The 27,244-nt window shown below is 44.4% G+C and overlaps 1 protein-coding gene across 1 annotated transcript in view; it reads right to left on the bottom strand.

Moving 5' to 3' along the window:
- tenm1 (teneurin transmembrane protein 1) overlaps positions 1-27,244 on the bottom strand; it is a gene marked incomplete at its 5' end in the record, with an annotated part of 403,177 nt that overhangs the window by 109,792 nt on the left and 266,141 nt on the right. Inside the window, 1 exon segment of the mRNA XM_084041664.1 lies at positions 14,586-14,818. Coding sequence (XP_083897790.1) covers positions 14,586-14,818 — 233 coding nt within the window.

Below are 27,244 nucleotides of genomic sequence, written 5' to 3'. Positions count from 1 at the left end.
CCAGTACACACACACACTCTAATAAAAACAAAACATATTTATTATCGATATAAGGCAGCACCGTGAACGAGGGCTGTCCTGTATTTGTTGTAGATCTTCTACGGTAAGCAACAATAAATTATGTTTCTGGTACTTAATTATTCATTAAAGCCCCAACAGTACAGACGCTGGCTTGGTAATTAAAAGTGAGAACCAGACACTGTGACTCATCTAATTATCAGCCGCTATAAGTTTGTTAACATATTAACCCGCATTAATTAATTATTGATGGTCCTCTTTTCTTTAGCGCTGCTGGTTCCCCCAGCTACAAATGCGTGGTGAGGCAATGCGTCGCCCGCTGTACACTCCTAAGCGGAGGGAGGCAGAATCTGCAATGGCTATATGCTAATGTGTCCGCAAATAAACATTTAGCTTTTTTTGTGTGAAAACATACAGCTTGGCGATAATTGCCGTCATGGAGGTGGCAGACAAACTCAATTATAAAGGCAATTGAAATGCTTTGGAGTAGAAAAGCTCCCCGAAAGGCTGGATTCATGTGGAGAGGCGGAATATTATGTCTCGCCGTGTACGATATGAAACAGACAGGCGGGGGGGGGGGGGGGGGGGGTCATTCCACCAGACGCCAAACACAGCACCGCAACACAACACTGAGGCTCGGGAAAACAAACACTGTTCAAGTTGAACAGTGCCAAGGCCTAAAGGTATAGCAACACCGGGGCGGGCAACGTTTTCAGGCACATGATGGTTTGCAGGCTTTATCCGTGACCACACAGTTCCAAACAGTGAAAACCACCATTGCTTTTACGCCTTTTAAAATAATATACTTTTATTGTTCCCAATACAAGGGCAAATTTGCTTAGGACTCTTTCCATCTTGCACTTCTGTCTTATTATAGGCTGCTAATTAGAATAACACATATGGCCTAAGCAAAGAATAAGTCAATCATTTAATAATAAAACTTAACTAAGAATGAGTCAATACATTAACAACCTGTTCATCCCGCTACCACGACCGCGGTCAGACAAGGAGGTCTACCGCCAGTGTTGCCAGATTCTGTGAGAGAAACAAGCAACCAGGTCTAGGAAAACCAGCCCAAAAGAAGCGACTATGGGCCACACGAGCACTTTAACAGATAAATCAGCTATTTGAAAATAGCAGATCTACAAGCTCACAACGCGTCACAGCGCGACGCGTTGTGAGCTTGTAGATCGGCTATTTTCAAATAAAATCTTGCAGGGAAATTATAATAAGCAGACCTGGCAACCCTGTCTACCGCAGGATCAAAGGCAAGACCACCGGATTTCTGAGCAGCTTCCGCCCGCCATACTATCAGACTGTTGAACAATGCATGAACACCGCCTGTCACCGGGCTGGCCTGACACGCTGTAACACTTTCCTTTGATTGTCAGTGTTTTTCCTACGTTGGACTAGAGCTCCCTTCGTGTGGATTGCTCCCCCATGAGGACTACTTTTCCTGTGTGGATCTACCATGTGGATTGTTACCTGTGATGTTTATGCCCATGGGGACTACCATCTTATGTTGGACCTGCCATTGTGCTGCTACCTTTTTTGCACCTCAAGTCTAGTCCTCGTGTACAGTATACATCCCTTCAGCTATTCCAGTGGTGTAAAGTAACTAAGTACATGTACTCGAGTACTTCATTTTTTAGGTATTTTTTTACTTTTTAGGTATTTCCAATTTTCAGTACTTTTACTTCTACTCCACTACATCTCAGAGAACAAATACTGTACTTTTACTATTAATACAAAAACGTACATTAGCCACTTCAGCCCTATATACATTTCGGCCGTTTGAAAATAGCCGATCTACAAGCTCACAATGCGTCGCGATGCGACGCATTGTGAGCTTGTAGATCGGCTATTTTCAAAAGATTTGTACACATTTGAAAACTTGTGAAATGGGTCATTCTGCATAATGAGTACTTTCTACTTTCGGTACTTTAGGTACATTTTGATACCAATACTTTTGTACTTTTACTCAAGTCAATTTTGAATTCCGGTCTTCTACTTGTAACAGAGTATTTCTACATTGCAATATTAATAATAATGAATTGCATTTGTATGGCGCTTTTCTAAGTACTCAAACGTACTCAAAGCGCTTTACAATGGTTCATTCATTCATACAGGGGGGGACATTGGGATGTTATTGATACTTTTACTTAAGTAAAAAAATCACACCCTGTGTGAAGGTAGCGGCGCCTTTGATACATTTTGTCATCGATATGTGTTTATAATGTGTTTATAGCCATGTGTCACGTGAAGCTTGACCAATCACTTTGTTGACGCACCTGACCAATCAGAACGTTGACGGGTCTGACCAATCAGAACGTTGACGGGTCTGACCAATCAGAACGTTGACGGGTCTGACCAATCAGAACGTTGACGGTGAACACGGACAAAGTCAGGTATAGAGCAGGATCCGCAGAGCGGCTAGTGCCGCTAAAAATGTGAGTACTTTTCCACCCCTGCACTCTTCTGCACCTCATGTCTAACCTCATGTACTGTACATAAATACTGCTTATTTATGCTGTGTGTATATAAATGTATTTTTTTTATGTTTGTCTCCTTTTATGTGTTTTTCCTCCCTCTCTCTGCCCCCTCTCCCCCCTCCCCTTTTCTTTCTTTCCTGGAGAACAACAACACGATGGAGCTTACACAAACACTAATCTCCCCCACTGATTTACACCTGTAAACCTGTGATGTGACAATAAAACACATTCTGATTTATATGAATAACAAATGTAAGATCTATTCCCACTACCTGGGAAGAAAGGTTTTATGGACATTAAATAATAACAAGATAATAATTTATGGGACTTTTAAAATACTGACGATAGCACATCCTGTTTCATATACAAAGCAGATTTGGGTATTTGTTGTTTTATAAATCAAGATGAGATTTATTTTACAATCTGACACCACAGAATAAATATTCTGTAAATATAAAACATTACACAGAACAATCGGATCTCCATATATGCCTATATATGGGCGTATCGGTTTTGTTTATGGTTATGTCTGAGTCATAGACATGCCTACAGTATATGGGCATATCGGATTTGTTTATGGTTATGTCTGAGTCAGAGCGATGTGGCTGTGGAATGCATGCACCCTGAACATTTTAATATAGGATTTAATATAATTCAAGAGAGCATCACTTGATTTATTTATGGGAGGGAATAAAAGGTTCTGCATGTAGAATTTCTTATTCACAACTGTTGCTGCTTATTACAGCAACACAAAAGAGTTCACAGAACCATCTTCTGTGGTGTTTATCCTCAGTGTGAGACGAAACTGTGAGCAACTGCTCTTGTGCACTCATGTCATCACACACCATTCTGATGGAAATGCCCAATTGGGCAACTTCAATAATGCCTGTAGACTCGTCCGCGTGTTGACATAATTCGATGTCCTTTTTTTCAGCAGAGCGTTCAAGTCCTCTGAAATCACATCTCTGCATCACTGTTCTCTTGGACAACTGAAAGCGGTTGATGACATCCATGATATCAGTATTAAATGGCCAAACAAATCCTTGCCAGCTGAAAAGCAATACCTCCTTGAATATTTCACCACTCCGAAATAATTTCTTATGTTTGGCGAGAATGTGACACACACACACACACACACACACACACACACACACACACACACACACACACACACACACACACACACACACACACACACACACACACACACACACACACACACACACACACACACACACACACACACACACACACACACAAAAGAAGGCTGCCGGCCTTGTGAAAGCAGATTGTTGTCAGCTGAGCTTTCAACTCCTTCACTTTTCTCTCTCTCGGTCCACTGTTGGCTGGAAAAGTCTTGTCCAATGATTTGTGCTGTGTCCAAAAGTGTAGTTCCAAGTTCCCCTTCTTTGCAAGCAGTGAGCAGTTGTTGCAGATGGACAGATAGTACATTTTCCATTCGACATGACCAAAAAAATGATTCCTTTCCCAGTACATGTTCCATTCGACATGACCAAAAAATGATTCCTTTCCCATTCTGTGTAGAAATAGTGTGTCTTCGGTCTCTTCCCGATCTCATTGTCAATACTGTTGTCTCGTTAGCCGTTATTGAAAAACAGTATTAACCCATTAAGACCGGGGACGCATCTGCGTCTCATTTTAAGATTTCTTTGGGCTATTCAAAAATAGCAGATATACAAGCTCATAGCGCGGCACCGAGTGCCGCGCTACGAGCTTGTAGATCTGCTATTTTTGAAAAATCTTGAAAAAATATTTTCCAGATTTTTTTCAAAAAACTGTTGAGATTTAGATTTTTTTAAAGAATCGCCTCAGGTCTTAATGGGTTAAACATGCACACCTGGACCATTAGTACGAAGACATTGCAGACTGGGGCATTCCTATGCTAATATGCAGTGCACCGCTCCACAGTCTTAATGGCTGTTTTTGTTCAGACGTCTGAATGGTTGTTTTTGCCGGATGGTGTTAATGGCTGTTTTTTGTCGGATGGTATGAATGGTTGGATGGCGTTAATGGTTGTTTTCGTCGGATGGAGGAGGTGGCAGAGCTGTAGCAGTGGTGCCAGGAATTATGGTGGATTCTGTCCATCAACGGCAGAGTTCTTATACATCCCTCCTGATCAACAAGGCGGTGTTGCCAGATTCTGTGAGAGAAACAAGCAACCAGGTCTAGGAAAACAAGCCCTAAAGAAGCGACTATGGTCCACATGAGCACTTTAAACATATACATCAGCTACACGGGACATTGGGCGGTGGCCCCGGGGGGCGAATCATTTCCGTCGATGGGTTCCCAGATTGCCTTGGAGAACGCACACAGATCAAAGAAGGGAAGACAACGCCCGCGCCACCTGCAGGCAGCTAAGGACATTCAAAGTCTCAGAGAAGGTCCTGAAATGCTTCCACTCCTTCTAGTAGGAATGCTTTTAGATGCCTAGATATAGGGCATGGCAGTGGTGGCCATTTTGTGGTTCCACAGATAGAAACCCCATACATTTTCCCAGAGAGATTTCCGAAAATATGTATGTGAATTATTTTAAGCCTGGAACCAAGCCATCCATGTTCCTGGTGAATCACCATAAAACGTAATGATTCTGTGTCCAAAAATATTTGAAGTGGATGCGTTATAACAGTGATTATAATATAACTGAAGATTTGAATACACTAAACGTTGCACCAATTGTGAAGTATGGTGACACTTGATCGTATAAGTCAAATGCTACATGATCATTGTTACTGTATAACAAAATTAGTAATATTAACGAGTGCTTACAACGACAATTACACAGCGTTATAAGCAGATTACAATGCATTATAAATATGTTGGGCTTCATAGAAAGGTGTTACCAAAAACACCTTTTCCGCATAGAGAGGTGTATCTGCAAGAAGGCAGCTATACTAACACAGTACCTCACAGCGGCCGCGGTCATGGGTTGTTGCTTTCGCTATTAACCCATTTAGACCTGGAACGCATCGGTGTCACTTTAGATGTCTTTGGCTTCGGCACTCGGTGCCGCGCGGTGCCGCGCTACGAGCTTGTATATCTGCTATTTTTGAAAAATCGTGAAAATTATTTTTTTGTATTTTTTCCCGTTTTTTTTTTTTTTAGGATTTAGATTTTTTTAGACGCGGCCTCAGGTCTTAAAGGGTTAAACCGCAGCCATTCTGCGCGTTCACCTCCCCGCGTCCCACCACGGGCTGCTGCTGCTCCGCTGCTGCAGTGCAGGTTTTGGGGGGGAAGGCCTGAACACACACCAACCTCTGACTCTGCTCTCATCTCTGCTGAGCTGCAGGTGATGATAGGGGCCAGGTGTACACGTTTACTGGACCTGTCTTCTGTCTCTGTGCTACTCCCCGCCTGCAGCGGAACGCACGCAAGCACACGCGGAACGGACGCACAAGGCACAGACGCACACGCGCGCGCGCGTATACCTTGCCAAACTCTACCTGTCACTATCACTTATTCATTCTTCTGTTAATGTCTTAAAAAATCACAGTAGTAAAAAACTACAGTGGATATATAAGCATGTGTGCAGGCAAGCACGCACGCGCACACACACACACACACACACACACACACACACACACACACACACAGACGCACACACACACACAATCTCTCTCTCTCTCTTCAACCCCCTCTCGCCCCCACTAGGGCCAAGTCACCCCATCTGTGTGTGTGTGTGTGTGTGTGTGTGTGTGTGTGTGTGTGTGTGTGTGTGTGTGTGTGTGTGCGTGTGAGCTTGTGTCTGAATGTCCTTGAACATGTGCCAATGTGTGTAGTGTTTATGTGAACCTGTGTGTGTGTGTGTGTGTGTGTGTGTGTGCGTGCGTGCGTGCGCACACGCGCGCAAGTCTACAGTACACATGGCCAGAGGCACATTCTGTGTGTGTGTGTTTGTGGCACGCTTTAAATCCGTGCACGGCGTGCGTGCGAGGTTCACCTGGAGTAAAGGTAATGTATTCCTGGTGCTGTGGCAGAGCTCCACTCCACTCTCTGTCAGCTCACCTGGCTCCCGGAGGAGGCCCTGACAGGCAGGCCGGCTGCCAGCAGCCACCATCTCAGCCAGTTAAAGGGACACGCGTGTCAAATCCCCCATGATCACTCTGACGTTGTCATCCTGACACCCCCTTTAACAAGCCTCCTCTAACAAACTCTCTCTGCTCCAGCTAGCGGGGGAGAGGAGGGGAGGGGAGGGCGAGGGGAGGGGGGAGCGCGGGGGCCGCCAGTGCTCCAGAGCCCACCGTAGGTATAGCATTATGCAGGGATAAATCTGTCACTCACACACACACACACACGCGCGCACACACACGCGTGCATGCTGAGCCTTTGGCCTCGAGCCTGCATCACTTATTGACTCCGGGGTTGCGTTCCAGACACTGTGAGTTTTTAGTAATCAGTGGGAAGCTAACCCTACAACCCCCCCCCCCTCCCCTCCAACTACAAACAAGCTAGCTGTCATTCTGGCGGCCGCAGCCTGCATGTTGGATGGATGGCGGGGGCCGAGCCGAGACGGCGGCGCGCTAACTCCCACCGACTTGCGTTTTCTTAGGGTTCCTTGCGCAGATCTTGGCGGTGGCCCAAGGATTTACCTGAGATAAACCTCCCCTCCCCCCTGTCCTCTGCTGAAAAATGGTGGTTAACAGCTCAGCCTCATTAGGCTGCGTATCGGAGCTGTGTGTGTGTGTGTGCGTTCGTTCGTTCGCGTGCGTGCATGTGTCCTGCATCTCAAAGGGAGTCCCGAGTGTTAGTTTTCAACATCTGTTGAACAACGGCGCTTCAAGTACGTGACCTCGCAGCTGCCGCCGGCGGAGCAGCCTCAACTCTTCTAAGTTACCGTGCAAGACGCCAACACTCAGGGAGAACTTCTTAATGTTGCTGCTCGCTGATCCATGTCTGCTTTGCGAGAAGAAACCATCGCGCGCCGCTCCTCCTAATTACCGCCGATGCTGCGGAGAGAGAGAAAACGAGCGGCGGCAGAAATAGCACGACCTCGTGGCTTTCTCTCCCTGTTTTGCATTATCATAGAGTGTGCTGCTGTTTGCCACGCGGCGTGATTAATTCATGTCTGTATCATTAATGCACGAATGTCCAGGGGCAAAGACGAAAAAGCTGCAGTCAATGTGAAACGAAAACACGACCGGCAGGCAAAGCCCGCGAAATGCGCTCGCGTGCTAAAGCTTGATTTATACTTTTTTTTCCCCCCACTCCGTACGACGGTGTCCCGCACCGAACATCTGCAGACCCAAAAGCACGCGACGCGTCGCGGACGTCGACGCGACGCGTTGTGAGTTTGTAGCTCTGCAAATGTTCACCGCAGGACACCGTCATAACAGATCATAAATTATGCTTAACCCAAATGTGGGAGATGAAAGAGGCCGATGTCAGATGCCCTTGTTTTGAGGTTCTGTTTGAGCCAACAGCAACGATGATACGTTGACCCTCGGAGAGAACGGGAGCGAGAGAGAGGGACGCTCCAGGGCCACTTTATTATGCAAATGAGGCGCAGGATTTCCACATAAAAACACATCTCCCTCTCTCTCTCTCTCCATTTTCCCTCAATCCACCCTATTCCCTCGACCCACTCACCCATGTCTCCATCATTTTCATTATCTGCACCTCCTCTCCTCTCCTCTCCTCTCCTCACCGCCCCCGCCAATTCTCTCTCGTCTCTCCCACCTTCTCTCCATCTCTCTCTCTCTCCGTCTCCTGCTATCCGTCTCGCTCTACCCCCTCCCCCTTTCGCTATCTCTCTCCCCCTTCTCTCCATCTCTCTCTCTCTCTCTCTCTATGTCTCCTGTCCTGATATCCCTCTCTCTCTCTCCCTCCTGCCTCCCCTCTCTCTATCCCTCCCCCCCTTTTCTCTCTATTTTGTGGGAAGAAACAATAACTCCTCGCTAAATGCTACAGGGGGGCCAGAGGTAGAATAACAATGGCATATTCATTCCAAAGTTACGCCAGCAGAGCAGCTGGCACAGGGAAGCTTCCAGAAGCCCTGGGAGATCTTATGACTCCACCACTGCAGCCAGAAAATACAGTGTAGGAAAAAAAAAAAGACACAACAGTAGATTCAGGACGTATAAAAATGCAGACAGCTTATGATTAGGAGCCAGCGGGAGATCCTCCCCGAGGACGGTGGCGGTCGTATGGCGGCGCTACAACAGTAGGAGTTGGGGAGCAATGTTTGCCTAGTTAATGGCTCGGGCGAGGCCTTTGCTGACAATATTAACCCATTGAGACCTGAAGCCGGTTCTACATGTCTCCTAAATCCCAACAGTTTTCTGAAAAACGTATGTTTCTATATCAGCGGTGCTCAATCTTTTTCATGTCAAGGACCCCCAAAATTATATGTATTTGGCCGCGGACCCCCATCAAAATATTTTGTTCCAGGGACCCCCCAGAAGCAAAGATTTGAGTTAAAAATGTTTGCTTTAAAAATATATATACGCAAAGATTTTCACACATTTTCACGATTTTTCAAAAATAGCAGATCTACAAGCTCGTAGCGCGGCACTCGGTGCCGCGCTACGAGCTTGTAGATCTGCTATTTTTGAATAGCCCAAAGTGTAAAATAACGCTTTTTAGCTCAAATCTAAAAATGACACAGTTCCAGGTCTTAATGGGTTAAAGGCTGGAATCGCGTGGATGGGAGAAGCCAGGGAGCACTCCCATGTACCGCTGCACACATCCCGCTCCCGCTTTGCCATGAATGCGATCGCCTAGCCCCTCTGTGCGAGGGGATATTCATTCGGGCTATAAGCTGCTTACGTGTCAACCGGGAAGCCAAGGAAAAAGATAGTTTGTGCAAGCGTTTTGGCCCCGGCAAAGCCTGGTCAGAGACCAGCGATGTTGCCCCGTGAAGCAACATCTTTACCCCTGGCTGTGTCTGTTTAGCACTCCGGCTGCTCAAAATGCTAATAGCCATGAAGGGCTTAAAACCTCCACCGTTTCGCTCTGCTCCTCGCTCTCTCCCCCCCCACCCCCACCACAACCCTCTGCCCTTATACGCTTCAACTCTGTGGATGAATCACTGCTCAGAGACGACAGCGAGAAATGTGCTGGCTGTCTGTCAGTGTGAGGAACGAGGGAGTGTGGGGGAGAGAGAGGGAGGAATAGGGAGATATGGGGTGGCAGCATGTCAGGTTCTGATAAGGGCATTAGTCTGCCCCCTGTGGGTCAGAGTGAGAGACTGGCTCTGCGGGCGCTCACACTCACACATGCACAAATGCAAGCATGCACACACGCACGAGCGCGCGCGCACACACTCACACACACACACGCACACACACACACACACACACACGCACACCTCCGTATAGCTTTGCTGTTTGGGGAACCAGTCAACAAACAGATAAGATAAACCTGATCGTCGTCACTATAGGATCATTCTTTGAACTCTGCCTCTGGTCCAGATACACACACACACACACACACAGTCACACAGTCGAATCACACACAAACACATGCGCGCGCACACACATTCTTATTTGCAAAAAAAAAAAAAGGGTTATTCTGCAAAGCCTTCGCTGCTTGATGTGGTGAAACATCAGGAGGAGTCTGGAGACGGGAGCCAAGGCTGTGCGGATCCAGCGGGACCGACGCCTCTTTCATGTCAGACATGCGATTCTGCGGTAAATAGAGCGAGGCCTTTTATCCCATTAAGGCCTGAGTTCCATTCTTAATTTTGTTTCTAAACGCTAACAGTTTTTTGAAAAAAACATTAAAAATATTTTTTTCACGATTTTTTCAAAAATAGCAGATCTACAAGCTCATAGCGCGGCACTCGGTGCCGCGCTATGAGCTTGTATATCTGCTATTTTTGAATAGCCAAAAGAAATCTAAAGTGACACGGATGCGTTCCAGGTCTTAATGGGTTATTTACCCCGCTAATTGACAGCAGAAGTGCGCGCGGAGCCAACTCTAAACAATGGCCCAGATCTTGTATTCACCAGTGAGCGTTTGAAGGACACCAGATAATCCCAGCAGCTTACGCCGTGGAGAGGACTGTGCTAGCGCTCGCACTCCAACAACGGCGGCCCAACAACAATGCTGGCTGAATCGTCGTTACGGATTACTTTTTTGTTTCCGACGACTGTTTTGCGGCGCCGCCGCCGCCATTTTGCGCTGTGTAGCGGCTCGCCCTCACTGCGGCCTCATCCAGGCTGTATGCCGGCGAGAGAGAGGGAGAGAGAGAGAGAGAGAGAGAGAGAGAGAGAGAGAGAGAGAGAGAGAGAGACGTGATAGACGGAGAGATAAGGGAAACGCGTTTTCGAAGCGAGGTGCTCGCCGGAGGTGAGGTAGAATCACACAGCCAGCGAGCTTGGAAACAAGAGCAGACTGACACATATTCCTCTGTGAAGCCTAACAGTCATTACCCACCCCTGCACTGAGGACGGAGGGACGGAGGGGTGTGGCAGGGGTGTGGCCTCTTGGATCCAGGGTGCTCTGGGTAAAAGCCTCCAGAGCTGGGGTGTAGTGGTGGTGGGGGAAAAAAAACGTTTCAGTGAACAAACGATTTCGTTCAAGTTCACGGCAATGATCCGTTCAAATGATCCGTTCAAATGATTCGTTCAAATGATTCGTTCAAATGATTCGTTCAAATGATTCGTTCAAATGATTCGTTCAAATGATCCTGTGTACGGGGGGAGGAGATGGGGGGGGCATGAACAAAAGCGTGAACGTAACAGTTTCAGGTAGTGAACTAGTTTGTTGATGTTCACGGCAATGAACCAGTTATTTTGAACTAATCGATCGTGAACGACCCATCACTACTGGGGTGCACCATAGGGTCAGCCAGGTAGACAGACAGATAGTCCGGTTCCATCGATCGATCGATGGGTCGGTCTGTCGATAGATGGACCTTTACTGATCCCTGTTAGGAAATACGTTTAAGTTTAAAGTTTATATTATCATACACATAAAAATAAAAGCAAACAGACTTAAAGTCGGACCTAACATAACCACAATGTCACAGGTTTGATTGTCATGTCTCCTCTTTATAGCACGCTGTTTAGGATGCTAGGTTCATTGTTTACTTGGTATCCTAGTTACTTTGAGGCACTTATATGACTATTTACTTTGTTGTTTATTGACTCAAGAGTTCATGCTTACTCTGCTTATTCCGATCTCACACTTTGCTCTGATTAAGAGTGTCTGCTAAATGCCTAACATTGTAATTGTAATACTAATTGATTTCCTGCCTCGGGGCCCATGTCATTTGTCCTCACGTTTTGTCTGTTTCTGTATCTCCCTATGGTCCTGTCACAAGGCCTATGAATTATGTTTTATAAAAGACTTCAAGACGTCTTTATAGATATGTTTTTTATAAACAGAAATCTTTATAGATATACAGTAGTACTGTATGTCTTTAACCCTTTAAGACCAGGAGAAGCATCTGTGTCATTTTTTGATTTGAGCTAAAAAGCATTATTTTACACTTTTGAGAAATCGTGAAAATGTGGGCAAATCTTTGAATATGATAGTTGGATTCATGCTAATGTGTATTGTCAGAGAGTTAACCCTTTAAACCCTCAATATTTAGTCAACTGGACCATTGGTTCTGCACTTGGTCAGCTCTTTTTTCCCTCTACACCAACTCTCCGAAAATAGCAGAGCTTTCGGAGCTTGTAGCTGTTAGCTTGTAGCTATTAGAGCTGGCTATTTTCGGCTAATGTTCAAACATCACACAAAGATTTGGCGGACCCCCTGTAGTAACTCTGAGGACCCCCTGTTGAAGATCCCTGGGTTAGAGTGTCCACCCTGATCGGGGAGGTCAGGAGTTCAATCCCCAGCCGAGTCATACCAAAAAGACTATAAAAATGGGACCCGATGCCTCCCTGCTTGGCACTCAGCATCAACGGTTGGATCCGGATAAGTCCCTGCATACGAGGGGGGGGGTTGTACTTGTACATCAAGGGTGTACTTGTACATCCTGACTTATAATGGGGCCACATGACTCTGGAGTTTGGAACCATTTTGTATCCCAAGGCTACTCACATACTTAAGTGAGTAAGTGGTTAACTACACAAAGACCACGCATGTACAGGAAACCAATGGGGAGAAGAATAAATAAACAGAAAGAGAATGCTTATACCTTGAGAGGTAACATCTGGACTGGGCTTTTATACTGAAGTTGCGTAGGAACAGAAATGACAGACCCCCTGGGAAGCGTGGGGGAGTGGGGGGGGGGTAGGAAAAGAGTCTGCTACCTGCCAGTTTCTCTCTCCAATCACGCCCACACACCTGGCCAGGCTCTTAAGTCCTCGGCTCACACCGCGTAGACTTATCCACAGGGCTGTCACTCAAGCCCTCTCCACCCACGGCCCTCCGTGGCCTCTCCTGTCACTCATACTCAAGCTAGTGTGCAGAAACAATCTGAGGGGTTTCGGGCGGCGGCAGCAGTAGAGCCATGGAGGGATCGATACGGGCGCGTATGCCAGCTAGAGAAATGTACCGGAGAAGTGTCTCCATTCTTCAAGTGTCACACACAGCAGCGGCAGTAAATACGAAGAGCGCGGGGCTCCCACAACGTCTAGCATTGGCACAGCTCCCCGCAATTTTCTATTTTCCCTAACTTTCACTATTCCCAGTGGATATTGATTTGATTCCCAGAATAGAAGAAGAAGAAGAAATGTGGAGGAGGAGGAGGAGGGGTGGAATAAGAAGAGGCAGAAGAAGATGAACTAGTGAATTACTTCAGGGACGTTTGTCCGTGGTGTTTGATGTGATGGTTTCTTCATGTGTGTCCGTGCAGTGAGTGACCTTCGTACTTCAGAGAGTCTTGCAGCTTAACTGTTTGAGACCGGGAACGCATCTGTGTGCCATTTTTTTTTATTTCGTTGGGCTATTCAAAAATAGCAGATATACAAGCTCGTAGCGCGGCACCGAGTGCCGCGCCACAAGCTTGTCTCAACTCAAATCTTTGCTTCTGGGGGGTCCCTGGAACAACATGGGGGTCCGCGGCCAATTACATATACATTTTGGGGTCCTTGACATGAAAAGGTTTGAGAGTCACTGAAATAGTAGCATACGTTTTTTTCTAAAAACAGGATTTAGAAGATATTTTGTAGAATCGGTCCTCAGGTCTTAATGGGTTAACCTTCACGCTGTAATTGTTGTGGCGCGGCAGAGACAGGAAGTCGTTCTGACCCGCCGGTCCGCCCCAACTATAAAGACTTCTATTTAAAATGACTTCTATCTATAAAGACTTCTCTGTAAAGACTTTTTATTTATTAAGACATATATCTATAAAGACTTATATAAAGTCTCTCTATAAAAACTTCTGTTTGAGCAGGCATAGCTGAGTGCGTAGTGAGGCCATCTGTTAATCAGAAGGTCACCGGCTTGCCTCCTGGCCCGTCCCGTGTCCAAGTGTTGAAGTTTAGCGAGGCACTTAACCTCTAAAAGCTCCCCCCCTGAGCGCTCATCATCACGACCATCTGAGCAGCCATCAGCTGGGTGAAGCTCGAACTGAAGTCCCCCGCAAAATAGATAAAGGTCTCCCCTATCAAGACTTCTATTTAACCCTTTAAGGCCTGTTTCCGATTCTACAAAATGCCTTCTAAATCCTAACTGTTTTTTTGAAAAAAAAAATATTACTATGTCAGTGGTTCTCAAAGTTTTTCATGTTGAGGACCTCAAAATGTATATGTATTCGGCCGCGGACCTCCATCTCAAGTTTTTTTGTAGTGGAGTAAAAGTACAAGATTTGCCTCTGAGATGTAGTGGAGTAGAAGTAAGAGTATAGACAACTGGAAATACTCCAGAAAAGTAAAAGTACCTCAAAATTGTACTTAAGTACAGTACCTGAGTAAATGTACTTAGTTACTTTACACCACTGCAATTTTGGAGCGACTGATCAACCAGCAGAGTGTTACATGGCACGTATACAGTAGATGCATGGACTAGCGGTATGGACATGGACTCACGGCACATACCAGCTGCATGGAAACAGCTGTAAACGGGTTTGAGTGATACCTTGCAGTGAGTGGTCAAGCATGCTGGGCTGTTTGTGTGTGTGTTGTGTTGTGTTGTGTTGTGTTGTGTAGTACGGTACGGTACCTCGGGGGTTGTTGAGTGCGGCCTCGGTGGCCTTGCCTCCCTCGCCACAGTGACTCTGGTCGAACGGGAGGCACTGCTCCCCGGTGCCGGCCACCACCTCCAGGTTGCGGGCGGGGTCTTTGGGCTGTCCCAGGTTGCGGACGCGGTACACTCTCCGGCTGCTGGTGTCCGACACGTACAGGACCTCCCCCATGGGGTCCATGGCCAGGTAGTACTTGTGGGCCGGGCTGGTGCTAGGGGGAGGAACGAAAAAAGACCAAAGCAGATTATTTCACTGGGATAAAAAGAAAAACAAGACAAAACATGTGTTAAAATATACATCCAGCATTCTAAAGTGAATATTTAATGGCATGGCTCTGCAGGAGGCTAGCCGTCTATAATTCAAATTATAGCCGTCTATTGATTCAAATGTTTGTTATTGTTTCTCATTATGTATGTATTTTATATGTTGTTGTCAGGGCGTCCTTGAAAAAGAGAGCTTGCTCTCCATGGGCTTCCCTGAATAATTAAAGGAAAAAGAAAGAAAGAAAGAAAAGATAAGAGGGTGTGTGTGTGTGCGTGTGCGTGTGCGTGTGCGCGCGCGTGCGCGTCCGGAGCTAATATCACAAATGTATTCATTGGTCACGCTGCCAGTAGGCCACAGAAGTCCACTCATTTTTTTGGGGCACATACAGTATAACATTATCTAACATATTTAACATTCATTTTAGAATGGAAATCAACGGGGCTCTGATCAGTTCTACGTCATAGATACAGTACACAGACAGACTGGCTACACAAAGTCTCAGATCCACATTGGAGCCATGATGTTCCAGTGTGGATCCCGAGGATCCACAGGATTCCATTTCTTTGGTCCATAAAAAATGTGCAATATGCTGAGGAATGGAAGTCATTTTGATGTGTGTGTAATCTGTAAAGAGCAGAGAGCATTAATGCGGCTGCTCTTCAGAGATAGTAACACCTCCCCTCCAGAATTGGAGACTCATTTAACATAAGTACTTCCATTACTTTGATAAAACCGACTGTCAAATATTAAATTTGCTAATTAGGTCTCAGAGTGTCTTGCAGCTGTCGACTTGAGAATAACAACGTGAGATGTAGCTGTAGGCAAAACATTACTACAATTGTGCTGCTCATTTTCTCTTATGGGTATTATTCCTAACACATGTAAGAGTAACATACTGTACTGTTAGGTTATTATTATTTTTTATTTTTTTTACATTTTGGGAAAACGTTTAGCCTATAATACATTCCTGAAATAAAGACACCATTAAAAGTGGTCAAAAATATGTTTCCGCCAAACAAATGCAACCACTTGCATTTAGTCTCCCACCTGTGAAACCAAACATACATACCGTTCAGCCAAAGAGGAATACCCCACTTGGCCAAGGGAAATAGATATTAGGCTTCTGGGTTTCATGAAGTGCTACTCTTCTAAATTACACGAATATGTAGTCTCCATTTCAAACACACCCTCCACTTTCATTTCATTTTGTTTTATAGTTTTGTAAAGACTCAACATCCAAGCTTGTATGGCAGCACTCACCAACTTTTAACAGAAGGACAGGGCCTCAATTTCACCAATTTATTTTGACCAGACAAAATGTTTCAATCCAGTCAGCCTTCAGTGCATCAGAGTGTGAAGGCCGACTACGCCAAAACGTCAGCATTTTTGTCTGGTCAAAAGAAATTGGTAAAATTGAGGCATTGTCCCTTCCCTTCTTTTGAATGTTTGTGAGTGCTACCAGACACCATTGGAGGGGGGGGGGGCAACAATTTGATTTGTATTACACGGACCCCCATTTGTTTTCGCCCCTGTCCGTCCAGCTAATCTCCGGCACTGTTGGACCGATCAATGTGAAACTTTGCACACACACTCTCTGGAGGCCAAGGAAGAACATTTTTCATATCAGCCTGTTATAGCGCCACCAGAAGGCCAATTTGTACACAAATGTTTTGATATTACTTCTATAGATTTTGTCCAAATATCACGCCAATCGGCACACATTATCTCTATAGTCATGTGATCAAGACAGATCTGTCAGATTTTTCATATTTCATCCTGATTGGCTAACGTTGCCTTTCAAAGTTTGCAGGAGTGGCCTGTTTTGAACAAAACATGTCTAAAATCATGAACGTAGCGTTCGATTGCTGTGAAACTTTGCATGTATGTTCCCACTAGGCCATTTTCCAAATCTGCCTCATGGTGGCGCTATAACAGGCAGATTCACGTTTTGGCCTTTTGCTTTTGAACCGTAGCTCATACAATCAAAATAGTTATCTGCCATGTTGTTTTTTTAAGCTACCTGACAGTCGGTTACCTTTTTTTAAGCTACCTGTCGTTTTTTATCAAAGTAATGGAAGTACTTATGTTAATAAGCTACCTAGCCTGGCGGAGATCTGTGCTCCGAGGAACACATTTTTGAACTTGAATGAAAACTTGGTCCAGAATACCTTTACTGTCTATATCCTGTAGGGATAATAATAATGTCTTGCAAGTTCTCTACTTGTGTTTACTTGTACATGTAAGGAGATTGCCTATCAGTGGGGACCCCATGAACCCCCTCAAGGACCCCTCAAGGTTCCCCAAGTTGAGAGCCACTCAACTAGACAGTCGACACGCCCATCCATCTGGGCTATGGGATGGACAGTCAAACACGCCCATCCATCTGGGCTATATGATATAAATGCCTGTGCAGTAATTAGACAGATCTTCCACTCAAACTGTTAACCATTTAAACCCATATATGGCTCTCTTTAGTGATTGGACCCCTGGGGGACCAGAGTCCTAGGCCCCTCCTTTTTTCCCCTCTACACCAAATCTATTTGATGAAAATAGCAGATCTACAAGTTCACAATACGTCGCAACACAACATGCTGTGAACTTGTAGACAGTGGTGGAAAGTAACTAAGTACATTTACTTAAGTACTGTACTTAAGTACAATTTTGAGGCAAATATTGTACTTTTACTCCACTACATTTACTCGAAAGCTTTAGTTACTAGTTACTTTTCAGATATAAATTATGATATAATGAAACATACATTAACCACTTTAAACCTATTTTATACCTAGGCTATTTGAAAATAGCCGATCTATAAGCTCACAACGCGTCGCATCGCGACGCGTTGTGAGCTTGTAGATCTGCTATTTTCAAATATTTAGTACTTTTACTTTTGGTACTTTAAGTACATTTTGATGCCAATACTTTTGTACTTTTACTCAAGTAATTTAATTTTTTTAACATTTTTAATTCCGGACTTTTACTTGTAACAGAGTATTTTTATATTGCAGTATTGGTACTTTCACTTAAGTAAAAAATGTGAGAACTTTTTTCCACCACTGCTTGTAGATCTGCCCCCATGGGGACTCTAGTGTCCATGTGGCTAAGGTAAGGCACGTGCACAAAAAAATGTAAACCGCAGAACAGGTAGCATTTGGGTCCTGCAGCAATTTATTTTCCCGAATGAATGAATTATCTTTTTATTGAATCCCGACGCTCGTTTATAAATAGACATGGTATGAATTTAATAAAAGGACATTCGGCGGTAGCACTGCTCTCCGGCTGCAAGTTGCTGAAGCGATGAGCAAGCTTTTATGTCATTATGAGAGCAGAAATATTCTGGGTTCATTATGTGGTATAAATTGAACTGTGCAGTTTGGTTAATTAATGAGAAACAATTAAATCCAATCAAAGCCAAAAAATAATGATGTTATGTCTAATTTGATAGTTATTATGATGCCGCTGAGAATATTTTGTGAGCATGGAAGATTATTAAAAAAAAACAGGATTTTCCACCCGAGAGCAAAATGGCTGCTGTGCAGGGGCGGATCCCGACTCTATGGGCCCGTGGGCCTTAGACCGATCAGCCCCTCCCCCTCACACACACACACACACACACACACACACATTACATTTAAATTACAGTCATTTAGCAGACGCTTTTATCCAAAGCGACTTACAATAAGTGCATTCAACATAGGTAGGGAACAAAACTACTAATCACCAGAATAATTTAAGTGCATTCTCTTCTAAAACAAGCAACCAAGAGTATACCTAGCGCTAAAGTAAAAGTGCACAGTATATCAGCTACCTACTTTCATAAACAGATGAGACAAAATAGGCAAATCAACTGAGCAAGAGCTAAAACAAAAAAAGTGTATCGAATAAACAAGATCCAATAAAACAGTAAAACAAGAGTTCGTACAACTAGTTAACAAGTAGGCAATGCGAAGAGTAAGGGTAGCGTTTCCTGAAGAGGTGGGTTTTTAGCCTGCGGCGAAAGATGGGCAGTGACTCACACAAACGTATGTCTGCGGCGCCAGCCGCGGTACCACAGCCACCCAACACTGTGTGCCCAGACCGCCCTGCGCACATCGAACACTGAGCAGTGCAAACACATAATCTTAAATAAACCTTAATTTAGCACTAATACTGAATAAAAATGGTGACCACGTCTGCAAAGTACTTAAGCCAATAAAACAGTTAACCAGCAGCAGACAGAATACTAAACAAACAAAGCACTGTAACAAATAATGCCTATTTGCAATTGCATGTCACAGCTTACTTGTGTTTCACACGTCAGGGGTGATTGACAGGCATTAATATTGTACTTTGATAGATTTTCACGGGAGAAAAAAAAAAGCTATGCTCGTTAACGGCAGTTTAAATTGGCAGAGCTGGGTCGGGAGATCAAAGAGAAAGAACTCCGTGCGTGACGTCGCCTTATTAACAGCTTATTAAAGGGATATTTCACTTTCAAAAAAACTTTTGGTCATTTTATGGTCTACTCAGGCTTTAGTGAGCCCTCCAGACCGTTTTTAAGTTACTTTATTCAGTATTTAGATATTTGATATTCATTTTACCAGCCACGCCCCCTTCCTATACAAACCCATTATAACTTAAAACTCAATTTTTAACCTGTTTAACCATCAAAAACACCCGTCCTTGGTTCTGGTGACTCACCCTGCCCTCCTAATGCGTGAGGGGGCCGTGTTTTTTTTATTACTTTTTTCATTTATTTTTAATATATATTTTTTGTATTTAATTTTTTCATTTTCCAAAAAAAAATATTAAAAATAAATGAAAAAAGTAATTAAAAAAACACGGCCCCCTCACGCATTAGGAGGGCAGGGTGAGTCACCAGAACCAAGGACGGGTGTTTTTGATGGTTAAACAGGTTAAAAATTGAGTTTTAAGTTATAATGGGTTTGTATAGGAAGGGGGCGTGGCTGGTAAAATGAATATCAAATATCTAAATACTGAATAAAGCAACTTAAAAACGGTCTGGAGGGCTCACTAAAGCCTGAGTAGACCATAAAATGACCAAAAGTTTTTTTGAAAGTGAAATATCCCTTTAAGTAGCCTATAGGCCTGTACCTGGCAGGATTTCAAATAGACACCATCTATTTACAGCAATGCCACTTATTATGCTCGGAAGTCCGCATGAGAACTCAATAAATAGAAATAAATAAATACAATATATGAATCAATAGACCAGAGCTGGGCTGGCCAATCCTCCCTATACGATGGTCAATGGATACATATTGTACATACATCATGCCTTACTGTAGTGACCTGCTATGTTCCCTCAACACACAGTTACACTACTATACAGTATGCAGAAGGTGCGGGGGCCTTGGTCACACAGAAAGGACAACAGAAAGTGTGTAGTCTTTTATGAGCAGAGGCAATTACTGAGACTGTTGGGACCCTTCTGACTGACTTGAATGAGCCCTCAGGGGGGGCTCTGTATGTGGGGGCCGATTTAGTTTTAATTTAATTAGGGCTCGGGCTCTAGAACAGTGGATATCAGTCAATCCAATATTCTAGAGGGTCCCACTGACCAGTGGGCCCTTGGGCCTGGGCCCACTTGGCCCGTTGGGGGATCCACCACTGCTGCTGTGCGAATATGGTCAAGTGGCTTCATTTAATCTATTAAGTAGGGGTAGCCCATTATAAAAAAATAAATATCGATTTGAATAGAATAAAAAAAATAAAAAAAATAGTGAAAATCGATTGCCATTTTTTGTGCTTATTTTGCGTGATACCGTTGTACGACAAAGTATAAAATAGGGGTTAAGTGGTTAATCAGAATAACTGATTGTTTAGATGATAAAAAAAATCTATACATTGAGTAATCACTAAGAAGATAATCAATAGTTCCAGCCCTACTAAAGTATACCGACTTCCATATCATTATGTTGAAACACCAACAGACTTTATTAATCCCATGGCCAGAGTGTTTCTACCTAGAGACGATCACGCTCAATGTACAGTAGATTATATATTCCACCAATTACAGAACACATCACACCGCGGGGCAGGATTCAGAGCACCAACCTCGCCAGTACGAGCACAAGAAGTACGAGCACAAGCATTTTTAATGACAGTGCAATTAGAGGCGACCATGAGCTCTGATGTAGACTGATTCTCCTTTTGAAATGGGAAACATTTCAAAGCTCTCTTGCTATTAAACTCTGAGGAGACCCATCTGTTTTTCCTACTATCTAAAGATAGCGATAAAATGTTTACCTTAACCCATTAGACCTGGAACGCATCTGTGTCACTTTAGATTTCTTTGGCTATTCAAAAATAGCAGATATACAAGCTCATAGCGCGGCACCGAGTGCCGCGCTATGAGCTTGTAGATCTGCTACTTTTGAAAAATCTTGAAAACATTTTTTTTAGATTTTTTTCAAAAAACTGGATTTAGAAAACATTTTTAAGAATTGCCTCAGGTCTTAATGGGTTAAAACAGCCGTGCTAAATATTTGGACCACCATTTTCTCCCACAGAAAAGCGTCCCAGCTTTCGTCCAATAATGTATTTTCTTACAGTGGTTTCTACATGGGATCCAGCAGCCTTCTGTTTAACCACTAGAGGTTGCTTTGACACCTCCACCCCCCCACAACCAGCCACACTCCACCCACCCTCCAGCCTCTGCACAATCCAGGAAGTTCCATATCATCACTTGTATGTCCAAAAGCGTTACATTTCAGGAAATGGAAAAAAGTGACCTGAGTTCCAATGGATCTACTGTAATGTGTTGTAGTTATTATTCAGTCACAAACTATTGTTAATGATTTCATCGGTTTAATATTTATAAAAACCCGTTGATTTTTAAATCTCTGTGTTGTTATTCATGTCCTCACTGTTTTGCCTGATTCACTGCCTTTGTTGCGATACATGTTTTTTTTAATGTTGTTTTATGCTTTTCCTGTAAAGCACTTGTGCTTTTTATTCTTGCTCTGTAAAGCACTTTGAGCTGCATTGCATGTCATGAAAGGTGCTATACAAATGAAATGTATTATCATTATCATACTTAAATCACACTTAAATCACACAGCAGTGAAAACAGCAGCTCACAACACATTGGCGCGTTGTGAACTTGTCTATCGGTTAATTTACCTACTTTTGCACAACACTCTCTAACGAAGTAGTACACTCATTTACAAAAAAAGAAAAATCACACCCAGTGTGAAGAGAGTGGTGCCTTTGAATTAGTGTAACTGGTTGCAGCCTTGTGTTGCAATCAGCTGCAGCTGTTGAGGCCGTGCTCAAACATACGGACGGACGGACAGACAGACACACACACGGTCAAATGTAGGAGTGGTTGGCACCACTCAAAAACCCCAAAAGGATAAATATGGAGATACATGGTTTCTGCCCCGACAGTGACGGTAAATGGTAAATGGTAAATGGTGCATTTATATAGCGCTTCTATCCGAAGCGCTTAACATTGATTGTGCCATTAACCCATTCACACACACATTCATACACCGATGGCGGAGGAAACCATGCAAGGCACCAACCTGCTCATCGGGAGCAATTAGGGGTTCAGCGTCTTGCTCAAGGACACTTCGACACTAACTCTAGGGGAGCGCCCCAGCCCGGGATCGAACTGGGAACCTTGCGGTTTTCCAGTTCACTCTACCCGGCCACTCTACCCATGAGCCACTGCCGCCCCATTTTTTTAGCCCGGTATGCTGGGCTCCTGTCAGTCAAGACCAGGCAGTCCAGTATAAAGTGCATAACTGTTTACAGGACTCTGCACTGAGCTGCACATGCATAATTAACACCGCGAGTCCTGAGAGATATCCTCACTGGGCCCTGAATGATTCAGAGGGCCGAGACCTGTACTGTAGACAAGGGAGGGCCCTGGAATACGCCAGAGATACCGGGCTAAAAAACACAACCTGGCATCGGCGAAGCACGCCGCTGCCAAGAAACCCCTCTGTGTCAGGGGGGGGGGGGGGGGGGGGGGGGCCTTCAGGACTTACTATAGTCGCGACCTTGTCACTGAGGTTCCAAAAGCATTGCTGCTCCCCTGCCGGTGGATAAGGTTGATGCCTGCCTTGCCTTTCCGTCTTCAAATAAACGCTGGGCTTTAACTCATTCAGTCCGGGAACGCATCTGTGTCATTTTCCATTTTTTTAGCTATAGCCTATAAAACCATTATTTTACACTTTGGCTATTCAAAAATAGCAGATATACAAGCTCATAGCGCGGCACAGAGTGCCGCGCTATGAGCTTGTAGTACTGCTATTTTCTTTTTATCGTGAAAATGTTCGCAAATCTTTGATTATATATATTTTTTAACGAAAATCTTTGCTTTTTTTTTTACTTTTTCACGTCAAGAACCCCCAAAATTATATTTGACCGCGGACCCCCCCGCCCCCAAAATATTTTGTTCCAGGGACCCCCCCCCCCCCCCCAGGAGCAAAGATAGGAGTTAAAAATGTTTGCTTTCAAAAGACATATATCCTATATTCAAAGAGTTGCACACATTTTCACGATTCTTTTCCAAAAAATAGCAGATCTACAAGCTCGTAGCGCGGCACTCGGTGCCGCGCTACGAGCTTGTAGATGCTGCTATTTTTTGAAAATAGACTTTTTTGAATATGACTCAAATCGAAAAATGAACACAGACGCGTTCCCGCCCCGGTCTTAACGGGTTAAAAGACGTTGATCTGTCTATTGGGTACAGATGAAGAAAAAGGGAGGGCGCTCGGCGTTACCAGCTGCCCCCCCCCTGCTGCGTAACGAAGCCCCTGATCAGAGCTGATGGATCTCTCTGATCTCTCCCTTTACCTTTCAGCCCACATCGCTCACAGCACTTCCTCCCCTATTTGCTCTACTACTCCCTCTCTACTCCACAACCCCAAACTCCTTCAAGTAAAAAGAACAGACAATGGAATTTCACGTCGAGCACACCCCCGTATAGTAACCCCCCCCCCCCCCCCGGGAGAGTGCCTCGTGCTCAAGGGCCCGGGCGGGCCAGCACGCACTTTGCCGTGGGTAGAAAAATGGAGAGGAAAGAAAAAACCTTTGAAAGCTTGAATACGTGATGAATAATTAATGCGTTTGTCTTGGGAGAACAATGGTATGGAATGGAGGAGAATCACGCTAGAAAAAAAAGTACGTTTGAAAAAAGAAAGGAAAAGGAAAACGTGCAGATGTGAAGGAGAGAGAGAGAGAGAGAGAGAGAGAGAGAGAGGAGTGCCATCAGCTGATGTAGAAAGAGAGAGAATGGAGTAATGTACTGTGTATCAGTGGTTCTCCAACCTTTTATCCTCGGACCCCCCCCCCCCCCCCCGTCTTACATCTGATAAAAGCTGAGAGCCCCCCACACGTGCACGTACACGCGCAGACGCACGCACGCACGCGTTTTTCAGGCTTGTTAACCACTTAAGCCCTATATATCAAAAAATAGCCGATCTACAGCTTGTACCGTAGATCTGCTACAGCTAAGTTTTGAAACTTGTCCACATTTTTTTGCTCTATTCTTGACAATAAAAATACTAGTTATGATTTTGTGCAACGTGTTTAAAAAACAAACGGACAAGGCCTCAAAGGTTTTTCACGATTTTTCAAAAATAGCAGATCTACAAGCTCATAGCGCGGCACTCGGTGCCGCGCTATGAGCTTGTAGATCTGCTATTTTTGAATAGCCAAAGTAGAAAAGGTTAGTGGTTAAAAGTATTGTGATGCTATATTAACACATTTTTCTGGGGACCCCCTGGAACACCCCCGGACCCCACTTTGAGAACCAACGGTGTATAGGACACCTAATGGTTGACCAGTACTGTAGTACCGCCTGAAAATCATAAGCTCAATATCTCCCCTGGCCCAAGCAGGGTTTCCCTCTTGGGTGAGTGTCACAGCGCATGTTTGGTTTCCCACGCAGGAGACCCCGGATTAAAAATCCTGGGTGGTATACAGCTGTAATTATACCTCTCTGCCTCAGGAGAGGAACATACAGTACTGTAAAACTTACATTATATACAGTAATGTATATAGGGTTGAAGAGGTTAATGTATGTTTTGTAATAATATTACAAATCTACAAAGTAACTAAAGTTTTCAAATAATTGTAGCCGAGTAAAAGTACAATATTTGTCTCTGAGGTGAAGTGGAAGTAAAAGTACTGAAAACTGGAAATACTCCAGTAAAGTAAAAAATACCTCAAAATTGTACTTAAGTACAGTACTTGAGTACATGCACAGTTACTTTACACACCACGGCTCGCAGGTGCTGCTGGTGTTCTGCAGATATGACGTTGTGACAAATCGGATAACACGGCCATGTCCTCCCACACACACACACACACACACACACACACACACACACACACACACACACACACACACACACACACACACACACACAGCTTGATATAAGACCTGATAGTGACACATACACATGCCTGCAGACACACGCGCGCGTACCTTCTCCCCCACCATCAGTGTTGCCAGATTCTGTGAGAGAAACAAGCAACCAGGTCTAGGAAAACCAGCCCAAAAGAAGCGACTATGGGTCAACATGAGCACTCTAACATATACATCAACTATTTGAAAATAGCAGATCTACAAGCTCACAACGTGTCGCGATGTGAGCTCGTAGATCGGCTATTTTCAAATAAAATATTGCGGGGGAATTATAATAAGCAGATCTGGCAACCCTGCCCACACCATACAGTGAGGCATGGGTCTAATCCTGTGTGTGACATATGGAGCTGGCCAGGTACCAGGGCCGGTGCCAGTATAGGGGTTTGGGTTATGGCAGGACACCGTCTTTATGCCCGGGCTCAGGAAGTGAATGAGCCGCAACACGGCCCCCGCCAAGCCTTCCCGCTAATCCTCCCCTAAAACTCTACCCTCACCCTCCCTCAAGTATGCAATCCTCAGTGCTTTATGGGCCCTTTCCAGCTGGGACATTTTATATCATCATCACCGCCATCATCTAGTGGAATTAACCCATTGAGACCTGAAGCCGATTCTACATGTCTCCTAAATCCCAACAGTTTTCTGAAAAACCTATGTTTCTATATCAGTGGTGCTCAATCTTTTTCATGTCAAGGACCCCCAAAATGATATGTATTTGGCCACAGACCCCCATCAAAATATTTTGTTCCAGGGACCCCCCCAGAAGCAAAGATTTGAGTTAAAAATGTTCGCTTTAAAAATATATATATTCAAAGATTTGCACACATTTTCACAAATTTTCAAAAATAGCAGATCTACAAGCTCATAGCGCGGCACTCGGTGCCGCGCTATGAGCTTGTATATCTGCTATTTTTGAATAGCCCAAAGTGTAAAATAATGCTTTTTAGCTCAAATCTAAAAATGACACAGTTCCAGGTCTTAATGGGTTAAAAGAAAGAGGATATGCTGGCTTTATAACCTTGACCTCCGTGTATAGGAGAGGGTTTTGGTGCCAAGATGAGGGGGGGGCTTTAAAGGGATAATTCACCCACAAAATGGCTTTTTTTCTATCGAGTACTCACCCCATGGAGATATAATTCATGGAAATGTTTTTGTTTTTGTCGCATTCCTGAGCCAATATTTTGATGTCTGGCTGCGTTTCCGGTAGGAGACTCAAAGAGTCTATTTGAGTCTCCTACCGGAGATCAAATTATTGGCTCAAATTATTGGCTTAGGAATGCGACAAAAACAAAAAGAAATCCATGAATTCAAGGCTTCATGGTGTGTGTAATTGATAGAAAAAAATGTTTTTTTTTTTTGTGAACTACTCCTTTAAAGTGAGTTGTTTAACCCACTGTTTCTCAGCGTCTAGTCTGGGGACCACCAGGGGTCCACATGGACGCTTAACTAGCTGAATATGGTTATAGAGAGCCTGTATGGGAAGCCAAAGGTCTCAGGTTCGATTCCAGGCCCTCAGCAATGTGTTGAAGCGTCCCTGAGCAAGACACTTATAACCCCTGACTGCTCCCCGAGCGCTACAACCAGTGTTGCCAGATTCTGTGAGAGAAACAAGCAACCAGGTCTAGGAAAACCAGCCCAGAAGAAGCGACTATGGGCCACACGTGCACTTTAACATATACATCAGCTATTTGAAAATAGCAGATCTACAAGCTCACAACGCGTCGCGATGCGACGCGTTGTGAGCTTGTAGATCGGCTATTTTCAAATAAAAACCTGCGGGGAAATTATAATACGCAGATCTGGCAACCCTGGCTACAACCCAACGTCTGCTCACTGCTCCTAGGATGAGTAACATGCAGAGGACAAAAAATCACACCCTGTGTGAAGGAAGCGGTGCCTTTGGGGCGGGCCTTAACTCATTTCAGTTCGTCCCTATTGGTGGTCTGAGTCCACTTACCAAATTTGTACTTGGTAGCATGCTGCAAACTGGAA

This window comes from Gymnoscopelus microlampas (genome assembly GCF_963454915.1).
Source record: "Gymnoscopelus microlampas genome assembly, chromosome: 18".
NCBI classification, from domain to species: domain Eukaryota; kingdom Metazoa; phylum Chordata; class Actinopteri; order Myctophiformes; family Myctophidae; genus Gymnoscopelus; species Gymnoscopelus microlampas.
Note: the sequence above shows the minus strand (reverse complement) of the source record. Positions and strands in the feature narration are given on the sequence as shown.